Source organism: Salvelinus sp. IW2-2015, linkage group LG26 (genome assembly GCF_002910315.2).
Source record: "Salvelinus sp. IW2-2015 linkage group LG26, ASM291031v2, whole genome shotgun sequence".
NCBI lineage: Eukaryota > Metazoa > Chordata > Actinopteri > Salmoniformes > Salmonidae > Salvelinus > Salvelinus sp. IW2-2015.
In genome coordinates this window covers 3183146-3194943 of record NC_036866.1, presented here as the reverse complement: position 1 = coordinate 3194943, position 11798 = coordinate 3183146, and the positions used below count along the sequence as shown (strand labels likewise).

Genomic DNA, 11798 nt, shown 5'->3' with positions numbered 1-11798 from the left:
GATGGGGAGGGTTAGGGTGGCCAACTAGCGTCGGCGGCGGCTCCAGTGCGGGACGTAGCCCCCCTTCAGACTGCGGATCTGATCCTGAAGCCGGGCTGGAAGCCGTGCCCGGACTGGGCACCGGCGCAGAGGAAGACTCCGGCCATGGAGCAGGACTGGACGCCGTGTCTGGACTGGGCTTCGGCGCAGAAGAAGGCTCCAGCCATGGAGCAGGACTGGACACCGTGCCTGGACTGGGCACTGGCGCAGAGGAAGGCTCAGGCCATGGAGCAGGACTGGACACCGTGCCTGGACTGGGCACTGGCGCAGAGGAAGGCTCAGGCCATGGAGCGGGACTGGACACCGTGCCTGGACTGGGCACTGGCGCAGAGGAAGGCTCCATCCATGGCACCGGCGCAGAAAGCTCCGGGACGTGGACCGTCGCTGGAGGCTCCTGACCGTCGCTGGAGGCTCCGGACCGTTGACCGTCGCTGGAGGCTCCGGACCGTGGACCGTCGCTGGAGGCTCCGGACCGTGGACCGTCGCTGGAGGCTCCGGACCGTGGACCGTCGCTGGAGGCTCCGGACCGTGGACCGTCGCTGGAAGCTCCGGACCGTGAACCGTCGCTGGAAGCTCTGGACTGTGAACCGTCGCTGGAGGTTCCGGGCTGTAGACCGTCGCTGGAGACTCCGGTCTGTACACACGCACTGGTGGACGAGTGCGAGGAGCCGGCACAGGACGTACTGGGCTGGGGAGGCACACTGGTGGCCTGGTGCGTGGAGCCGGCACAGGTGACCTGACACCATCCCTATGAGGAAGCATGGTGGTGGCAGCATCATGCTGTGGGGTTGTTTTTCAGTGGCAGGGACTGGGAGACTAGTCAGGCTTGAGGGAAAGATGAACAAAGATGAAGTACAGAAAGATCATTGATAAAAACCTGCTCCAGAGCGCTCAGGACCTCAGACTGGGGCAAAGGTTCACCTTCCAACAGGACAATGACCCTAAGCACACAGTTAAGARAACGCAGGAGTGGCTTCGGGACAAGTCTCAGAATGTCCTTGAGTGGCCCAGCCAGACCCCATACTTGAACCCAATCGAGCATCTCTGGAGAGACCTGCAGCGACGCTCCACATCCAACCTGACAGAGCTTGAGAGGATCTGCAGAGAAGAATGGGAGAAACTCCCAAAATACAGGTTTGCCAAGCTTAAAAATCAAATCAAATCAAATTTTATTGGCCACATGCATATGTTTAGCACATGTTATTGCATCATACCCAAGAAGACTTAAGTCTCTGCCAAAYGTGCTTCAACAAATTACTGAGTAAAGGGTCTGAATAKATTTTTTWKAATTAATTTGGAAACATTTCTATAAACCTGTTTTTGCTTCGTCATTATGGGGTATTGTGTGTAGATTGGTGAGTGAAAAAAACAACTATTTAATACATTTTAGAATAAGCCTGTAACGCAACAAAATGTGGAAGAATTCAAGGGGTCTGAATACTTTCTGAATGCACTGTACATATCAGGATAGCACTTGATAGCACACAGAACTCAACATCTGCAGTGTCACTGAACCCTGATATTAGCCTTTGATGTTATGATAAATGTTACTATCCTCTTACCCTAGCTATTCTGTAGCATGTGAGGAACAGTRACTGGTCTAATGTCACTCCCCATCCCCTATTATAAGCCTATTGTACATATCTAGGTGGAAAGGTGTGTTTTTGTGCTGTTCAATGGGATCCTGAAACAATTAATGAGCATCATTTATGTTGTCTATTTTCTACACAGCAAGTCTTCTGTASATGACGTGAGGGCCACGGGCCTCATCTGCATCTTAGATGTGGAGATCCAGGGAGTGAYGAACATCAAGGAGACTGATCTGGACCCCATCTATGTTTCTATCCAGCCRCCCTCTATTGAGATCCTGGTAAGGTCCAATTCAGAGTTCAGAGCTGACATAGTCCGCATGGTCCATTAGAAAATATTTACGAACTCATTTGATATACTCTTATTGAGGTGCAGATATATGTCACAATGGAATACAGACTATCGTGGCTCTGCGTCTGTAAACTCTGTAACTAGTCAACAATCATACAACGCAGAGAYTTTTACTGTATTTTGGCGTTTCTTAACGTTTTGAGTTTGGACCCCTATTATTTTCTCTATATGATAATAATCCTTAGACATGTCAACCCAACCTGGTCTCAGAGCATTTAGTAAATCAGAGCCACTAAATTTAGTATATGTTATGTTTTAAATGGTATGTATTAGTTTGTTGATGTCCATCACCAATTTCAATTGTATTATATGTTATGAATTTGCATAACATACAATATGTTATGAATTAGAAAAATTCACAATATGTCATGATTTTGCGAAATGTATGATATATGCTACGAATTCTAAATAGATGGGTAGCTGACTAATGTTAGCTAGGCTAGGGGTTAGGGTTAGGGTTAAGTTTAGGAGTTAGGTTAAAGGGTTAAGCTTATTAGGTGAAGGGCTAGCTAAAAGGTTTGAAGTTAGTMTTAGGGGAASGGTTAGCTAACATGCTAAGTAGCTAAAAAGTATTAAGTAGTTGAAAAGTTACTAAAATGKTAAAGATGTCAATGATGAGATTAACACTCGCAACCTTTGGATCGATAGACAGTCACGTTATACACCCACCTATCCACCGCGATCAATCAACATACTTTTGTTTTTGACGTAGGTAACCATAGGTCTTATGTAACCATACCAAATGTAAGATAGCATACTAATTTCAGTGTCCTGGATTTCCGTTGACTATGTTACGTCTAGTCTATAAGACCGTGCTGGTCATCCTTGAGCTCGTGATATGAGACTCTTAAAATGTACAAATTGTAATACATTTGGTGACCATTGATGTTTACAGGAAAAGCGTCTGAGGGACAGAAATACTGAGACAGAGGAGAGTCTGCAGAAGCGTCTGGAGGCAGCGCGAGTTGACATGGAGCTCAGTAGGTCCCCATTACTGTCCCATGTAGACATGGCCATACTACAAATGCTTGAAGAATATGGATGGAACAATGAATTATCCGTGCTATGCCTTTAACAATGATTTGAGAAGAGCTTTCATAATTAATTTATCACTCTCCTATTTCAGGCAACGAGCCAGGAATGTTTGACGCGCTTATAGTCAATGATGATTTAGAGGGGGCGTATGAGAAGTTGCAAAATGTTCTTATTGAGGTGAGTGAACAGGATGGTTGTCTGCATGTAGTATGGGGACAAAGTATAATTGTCAGTCAGTCGGTAGCAGTGGAGGCTGCTGAGGGGAAGACGGCTCATAATAATGGCTGGAATGGAGTTAATTGAATGGTATCAAACGTATGGAAACCATGTATTTGATATCATTCCAAATATTCCGCTCCAGCTGTTACCACGAGCCCGTTGTCCACAATTAAGGTGCCAACAATCTCCTGTGGTCGGTAGTAAGTGTTGAGTCATATTTTTGTGATGGCTTTGTAACTAACTTGATATTCTTATACTTGTCTCAACAGGAAATAACGAAGGTTCAGTCGGCCAAGAAAGAAAGATGCAATTCGTAAGAAGCAATTTGTTATTTTGCATATCACAGCCACACATTTTCAATAGAAAACTAGTTAGTTCAATTGAGAACAAGTTTTCACTATTCAATGTAACGTATAGCTTTTCACATGTTTAATGTTTTTCACTTTATTGCACCCTCCTCTCCCTCTCCTGCAGTGTTATGTCAGGACCCAGGCCGGTTGTTCTGAGCGGCCCCTCAGGGGCAGGGAAGAGCACGCTGCTGAAGAAACTGCTGAAGGACTACACGGGAGTGTTCGGCTTCAGCGTGTCACGTACGTTTTGTATCACCAGATGTAGTTTCCAGCAGTAGGGCAGCAGTATCTATCCCCGCTGGTGCGACTGGACCACGAGGAAGACCAATGAACACTAAAGAAACCATATACAGTTAGGGTTGTCTTGCATAGCATTGACAGGTTGAGGCTATTGATATCATTCTGTATCATATGATCACAGAATAGGATGGATGTTGAATTGATGCTCACTGAATGTGTTCTTACAGATACAACCCGGGATCCACGTCCAGGAGAGGTAGATGGCAAAGGTAAAGTAAAATATCAAAACAGTCAAAACATAGAATCATGTCAGTAAGCCCAGAAAGATATCAGTGGCGCTCTCCAGGCCCAGAATGAAGCTTCCATCTTTAGTAAGAAATGTCTACTGTATGAACGCAGAGACTGGAATTCAACATGTTACATTTGTACATTTTAGACATTTAGCAGTCACTCCAATACAGAGATAGCTAGGTGGGACAACCACATGTCATAGTAAGTACATTTTTCCTCAATAAAGTAGCTTTCAGCAAAGTCAGAGCTAGTAAGGTGGGGTCAACTACGAGTGTTACTTCACGAAAGGCATTACTTTATTATTTGGGGGGGGGGGCGGGGGTGGTAAGGAGTGGGTGTGATGGGGGTGCTGTGGGATTATTTAAGGTGGTTTCACATATAGACCTCTTTAAAAGAACTGATCTCAGTCCTCTTTAAAGTGAACTGGGGTAAACAAAACAAAAGAACTCAGTTCTCTTTGTATTCACACTGCCTTTGAATGAGGACTCAACTCTTTTGCCAGTTCACTTCACCTATTTTGTGGACTGAGTCCTCTTTGCATTCACGTTGCTATGTTTAGAAAGGAACCAAGATCTTTTTCCTACCTGCACTCTGGATTTTTACAAAGTGTAGGACAAGCTATTCAATCAGAATGGGTTATCGGACTGTAGATAATAGATGACAATTATGTCTCATTTTAATTAAATGCAATCTGAAGATACTATTAACATGCACATTTGATTGCTAACAGAATAAATAGCAATAGAATAAATGCAGAATAAATAATGTTGTAATTTAAATTGTACAGGCTACTGCCCCTTTAAGAGCTAGAATAGATTTTGTACCCTATGTTGTGATTCTCACCAAATAGGTTGTCTTCTCACACTATTCCTAACCCCACAATCAATATACAGTTTATGAAGCTCTCTTAGCCTATAGTTCACATTTTGCGAATAAATCTGAACAAAAAAATCCACACATTTTGGAATTTCTGTGCAACCTTGACAATCGATAATCAACATCCAAAAACAGCACTTTTTCCCTGCGAACCTGCACATCTTCTCTCGTTTGTGGCACCAATGTGAGGGGTTATGCCAGGGGAAACCATGTTGCAGTAGTCTAGTGTGTGGTGTGGGAATAATGACAAGCGAACCTGGGGAGTTTTGTGTTCACACTGCCCTAAAAAAGGTAACCGTACCGCGGAATTCAAGCGAACCAAACTCCGACCACTTCTCCAGATGGTCTCAGTTCGGTTCGCTTCTGGGGCTCTTTTGAGGGGTCTGAGTTCCTTTGGAGTGTTCACACTGCACACAAAAAAACATAGGGGTGGTAGGGCCAAGAGACCAGCGGTGGCAGAACGAAATGCTCGGGTTGGGGTGTAGGATTTGAGCATAGTCTGAAGGTGGAGATGGGCAGTTCCTCTTGCTGCTCCGTAGGCTTGTAGCTGCAGCGCCATGACAACCTGGTCTCAGAGCAACATGTATTATATTTGACAAAAATCTGTGCCACTCCATTTAGTATGATAGGTTACATTACATTGGCCTAAGAATGTAATAGCAGTTATACAATGTAATGAATTGTAGGACATATTGTATATACTGTATGTCCCATGTCTTGATAGTTTAGTATGATATGCTACTTTTGACTGCTTAAGTATGATAAARGACYTTAGGTTAGGMGTTAGGGTTAGGAGTTAGGTTATAGGGTTAAGGTTAGGGGAAGGCTTAGCTAACATGCTAAGTAGCTAAAATTGTRTTTGATGAGATTCGAGCATGCAACCTTTCGGTTGCTAGACTTTCACTTTATGCAGCCACCCAACCACCATGACCAGCCACTCTCCTTTTGTTTTTGCCTTAAGTAACCTACTGTCATACCTAACATCTCATACTAATTTAAGTGTCACGTATTTACGTAGGCCAATGTTATGTAATGTAATATAACATAAAGTAACATACTAAATGGAATGGCCTGGATTTTAGTAAAATTTCATACGTTTTGCTCAGACCTGGCATGGCATGTTGAGTGTGGTGGAAGCTATCTGCTCACAATTGCTGTATTTCTGAATAGACTACTGTTCAGACGACAGCTGACTGAAGAGCCAAAAGTTGTTTTCTATCGTAAATAAGTCCTAYTAAAGACTGGAGACAATGGTTAACCTTTTACTGCAGTGGTTTCTTGGTAGTCTTAAACAAATCTACTTTGAAACAAAAGTATACACCTCACACACATGGTTATGGGCTTAAGTCATCTGTACGCTCTTAGAAAAAAGGTTCTATCTGTCCCCAAGGAGTCCCCTTTTGAAGAACTCCTTTTCTTTCCAGGTAGAACCCTTTTGGAGTCCATGTAGAGGGTTCTAAATAAGAATTTGTTCTTAACTGACTTGCCTAGTTTAATATWTWTTTTTTAAACATCTCTGGAGAGACCTGYTAATAGCTGTGCAGCAACGCTCCCTGTTCAACCTGACAGAGCTTGAGAGGATCTCTTTTGGTTTCGTCATACCCAGGTTGAACCCTCTGGGTTCCTTGTAGAGGGTTCTACATGGAACCCAAAAGGGTTCTRCTATGGGGACAGCTGAAGAACCCTTTTTTCTAAATGTACCATGTCAGACATACAGTGCCTTCGGAAAGTATTCAGATCCCTTGACTTTTTCAACATTTTGTTACATTACAGCCTTATTCTAAAATTGATTAAATTCTATTTTTTTCCTCAATCTACACACAATACCCCATAATGACAAAGTAAAAACCGTTTTTTAGAAATTGTTGCTAATTTATCATTTTTTTAAAACGTAGTATTCCGACCCTTTACTCAGTACTTTGTTGAAGCAGCTTTGGCAGCGACTACAACCTCGAGTTTTCTTGGGTATGACGCTACAAGCATGGCACACCTATTTGGGGAGTTTATCCCATTTATTTTCTGCAGATCCCCAAGCTCTGTCAGGTTGGAGGGGGAGCGTTGCTGCACAGCTACTATCAGGTCTRTACAGAGATGTTTAAAAAAAWATATGTATATATTTAACTAGGCGAGTCAGTTYAGAACAAATTCTTAATTAGAATGATGGCCGACCCCGGCCAAACCCAGACGACACTCGGACAATTGTGCGCCGCCCTATGGGACTCTCAATCACACCCAGTTGTGATACAGCCTGGAATCGAACAAGGGTCTGTAGTGATGCCTCTAGCACTGAGATGCAGTGCCTTAGACTGTTGCGCCKWTCGGGAGATGTTCAATCAAGTTGAAGTCCGGYCTCTGGCTGGGCCACTCAAGGACATTCAGGGACTTGTCTCGAAACCACTCCTGTGTTGTTTTGGCTGTGTGCTTAGGGTCGGTATCCTTTTGAAGGTGAACCAGTCACCCCAGTCTGAGGTCCTGAGTGCTCTGGAGCAGGTTTTCATCAAGGATCTCTCTGTACTTTGCTCCGTTCATCTTTCCCTCGATCCTAAKTAGTCTCCCAGTCCCTGCCGCTGAAAAACATCCRCACAGCATGATGCTGCCACCACCATGCTTSACCATAGGGATGGTGCCAGGTTTCCTCCAGACGTGATGCTTGGCATTCAGGCCAAAGAGTTCAATCTTGGTTTGATCAGACCAGAAAATCTTGTTTATCATGGTCTGAGAGTGTTTAGGTGCCTTTTGGCAAACTTCAAGCGGGCAGTCATGTGCCTTTTACTGTGGAGTGGTTTCTGTCTGGCCACCCTACCACGAAGGCCTGATTGGTGGAGTGCTGCAGAGATGGTTGTCCTTCTGGAAGGTTCTCCCATCTCCACAGAGGAACTCTAGAGCTCTGTCAGAGTGACCATCGGGTTCTTGGTCACCTCCTTGACCAAGGTCCTTCTCCCCCGATTGCCTAGTTTGGCCGGGTGGCCAGCTCTAGGAAGAGTCTTGGTGGTTCCAAACTTAATCCATTTTAAGAATGATGGAGGCCACTGTGTTGTTGGGGACCTTCTATGCTGCAGACATTTTTTTTGTACCCTTCCCCAGATCTGTGCCTCGACACAATCCTGTCTCGGGGCTCTACGGACAATTATTTTGACCTCATGGCTTGGTTGTTGCTGTGACATGCACTGTCAACTGTGGAACCTTTTTATAGACAGTTGTGTTCCTTTCCAAATCATGTCCAAAGAATTGAATTTACCACAGGTGGACTCCAATCAAGTTGTACAAACATCTCAAGGATGATCAGTGGAAACAGGATGCATCTGAGCTCAATTTCGAGTCCCATAACAAAGTGTCTGAATACTTGTAAATAAGGTATTTCTGTTTTATTTTTTTGCTAAATTTGCAAACGTTCCTAAAAACCTGTTTTTGCTTTGTCATTATGTGGTACTGTGTGCAGATTGCTGAAGATATTTTTTCATGAATACATTTTAGAAAAAGGCTGTATCATAGCAACATTTGGAAAAGGTCAAGGGTCTGAATACTTTCCGAACCGAAGGCACTGTAGAGTTGAAATGTATTCCATTTTTAGTTTTCATCCCAATATAAAAATGTTATATACATCACAGAAGACCGAAAATATAAAAACCCGTTGACATGGAAACATTTAAATATTGTTTATTTATTATGAAATTTAAAAAAAAAACGTTCCACCCATGAGGCTACTAGGTCATTTGACTGCAGGAAATGCAGGACAGAAAATGCATGTAGTTGCATGACATATTACAGAGATACTTTACATTACAGTATCCAGTCATTTGTGTTGACTAGATTCTTATGGCTTTTGGGAATCAAATCCACAACCCTGGCGTTGCAAGCACAATGCCCTACTAACTGATCTCCACGGGACCCACTATATACAGTTAGTCGGAAGTTTACATACACTTAGGTTGGAGTCATTAAAACTCGTTTTTCAACACCTCCACAAATTTCTTGTATATAACCAACTATAGTTTTGGCAAGTCGGTGAGGGAATCTACTTTGTGCATGACACAAGTAGTTTTTACGACAATTAGTTTAACAAAAGGGTCAGCAAGATGTTACAACACTAAGATAGACTGATGCCCTTATATAACAGCTATGAAAATTCCATCAGAAATATATGATCATGGCTTTAGAAGCTTCTGAATAGGCTAACTTGACATAATTTGGGATGTTCAATTTGGACGGTGTACTCGTGGATCGTATCTCTCCAAGGCCTACCCTTCAAACTCAGTGCCTCTGGGTGCTTGAACATCATGGGAAAATCAAAAGAAACAGCCAAGACCTTCAGAAGAGAAAATGTAGACCTCCACAAGTCTGCGTTCATCTTTGGGAGCAATTTCCCAAAATGCCTGAAGGTACCACGTCATCTGTACAACAATAGTGCGCAAGTTATAACACTCATGGAACCACGCGAGCCATCATTACCGCTCAGGAAGGAGACGACGTTCGTCTCCTGGAATGAACGTAGTTGGTGTGAAAAGTGCACAATCAATCCCAGAACGACAGCAAAGTACCTTGTGAAGATTGTGAGGAAACAAGTAGAAAAAGTATCTATATCTACCAGTAAAACGGCAGTCCTATATTACGCATAAACCATGAAAGGGCCGCTCAGAAGAAGAAGCCACTCTCCAAAACCAGCCAAAAAAAACAAGACTACGGTTTGGCAACTGCACTGGGACAAAGATCGTTCTTTTTGGAAACATGTCCTCATTGGTCAAAAAGAAACAAAAATATAACTCGTTTGGACATAATGACCATCGTTATAATTGGAGGAAAAGGGGGGCTTGCAACCAAAGAACACCATTTCCCAACCGGAAGCTCGGGTAAGTGGGCGCCATTCATGTTGTTGGGGTGCTTTGCTGCAGGAGGGTCTTGTGCATTTTACAAAATAGATGCATCATGGGATGGAAAATTATGTGAATATTGAAGCAACATCTCAGACATCAGTCAGGAAGTTAAAGCTTAGTCGCAAATGGGTCTTCCAAACTGACAATGGCCCCAAACATACTTACAAAGTTGTGGCAAAATGGCTTAAAGGACAACAAAGTCAAGGTATTGGAGTGACCATCACAAAGCCCTGACCTCAATCCATATAAAATTTGTGGGCAGAACTGAAAAAGCGTGTGCGAGCAAGGAGGCCTACAAACCTTACTCAGTTACACCAGCTCTGTCAGGAGGAATGGGCCAAAATTCACCTAATTATTTTGGGATGCTTGTGGAAGGCTACCCTGAATGTTTGACCCAAGTTAAAATTTAAAGCCATGCTACCAAATACTAATTGAGTGTATGTAAACTTCTGACCCACTGGGAATGTGATGAAAGAAATAAAAGCAGAAATAAATCATTCTTCTGCTATTATCTTGACATTAACATTCTTAAAATAAAGTGGTGATCCTAACTGACCTAAGACAGGGATTTTTACTTGGATTAAATGTCAGGAATGTTGAAACTGAGTTTAAACGTATTTGGCTAAGGTGTATGTAAACTTCAGACTTTCAAACTATATAAAACCTGTAACTTCCAGCTTTTCTGTACCTACAGACCTCCATCACTACCTTGTTGCCCTCTTTTGTACCAACACAACCTTCACACCATCTCTTCACCTACATAACCCAGCCTACTCCATTCCGACTGACACTGAYGCTCCCCTGCTTCTTAACTCAAGTGAACTGCACCAGTGGCTCTCCAAATGATCCCCCTATAAGATACAGCAATAAACATTATTTGTTGTGCCTTTTTTTTGTTTTCTCCGTAGGCCTGTTCTGTCTGCCTATGCTTCTGGGGGCTACATTACTGCCCCTAGCAGACGTCCTATCGTCTGTTTCATCTGCAGGTGTAGCTATCGCCTCTTCATTTTGTGTTCTATCCAACCATGTCTAAATGCCATTCATAAAAACATTGTGAAGAGAGAGTGATGGGGGTTACTTTCATCTTCACAGTTAGAGTGACCAAACTAAACAATGCCAAGTGCATACTAGTTATGGTAAAAAMACATCTAATATTCTCAGGAATACAAATGCCAGTTTGCACTTTGTGGTAAAAAGCTTTTGAAAATAGCCCCCTGTGATTCCTCAGTGGATCTACTCTCCTGACCCCCCTCCCTCCCCCACCCCCCCAAAAATAAGTTGTCACATCCATAAAATGTCTGTTACTGTATGTACCCACCATTAGCATCACAGCATTTTGTTGTTGAGATTGATAGGCTTCATAGTAAAGCCTTTTGTTTGATTTTGGATATACTCCAGTTCAGTAATGTTAATTGAAAGTATGGATCATAGCTGCTAGCACAATCTGGTCCTGTTGTCAAGGCAGATATCCTCAGGACTATTCTATTAATTTGATCAATACATCTATGTGATTTCCTACGACTTAAGCAATAACAGTTTTTGAGGAAGATAGCTGTTTGATGTATTCTARTTCCCCCCAGGAATATGGATAATGGAGAGTTAAGGCTTGATGTCTTCTTCAGTTGAGCTCTAGTTTTATATATTTCGATTTTTTTTAAATAACTTAACGCAGTAACTGCACTACCAGGACGATGAGCTTTGCTGGATTCAGTCTAATGAGATTGTCTATTAMTTTTTATTTTTTATTTTTTTATATACAGTGGGGAGAACAAGTATTTGATACACTGCCGATTTTGCAGGTTTTCCTACTTACAAAGCATGTAGAGGTCTGTCATTTTTATCATAGGTACACTTCAACTGTGAAAGACGGAATCTAAAACAAAAATCCAGAAAATCACATTGTATGACATTGCATGACATAAGTATTTGATCACCT

General features: G+C 42.7%; 1 protein-coding gene across 1 annotated transcript in view; it reads left to right on the top strand.

Annotated features, from left to right (window-relative positions):
* Positions 1-11798, top strand: part of LOC111952669 (uncharacterized) — a 44011-nt gene that overhangs the window by 21990 nt on the left and 10223 nt on the right. The window contains exons 5-11 of the mRNA XM_070435357.1: positions 1771-1909; positions 2876-2960; positions 3107-3192; positions 3504-3547; positions 3709-3824; positions 4052-4093; positions 10771-10848. Of these exons, the coding sequence (XP_070291458.1) occupies positions 1771-1909; positions 2876-2960; positions 3107-3192; positions 3504-3547; positions 3709-3824; positions 4052-4093; positions 10771-10848 (590 nt within the window). The remainder of the gene's footprint in view (positions 1-1770; positions 1910-2875; positions 2961-3106; positions 3193-3503; positions 3548-3708; positions 3825-4051; positions 4094-10770; positions 10849-11798) is intronic.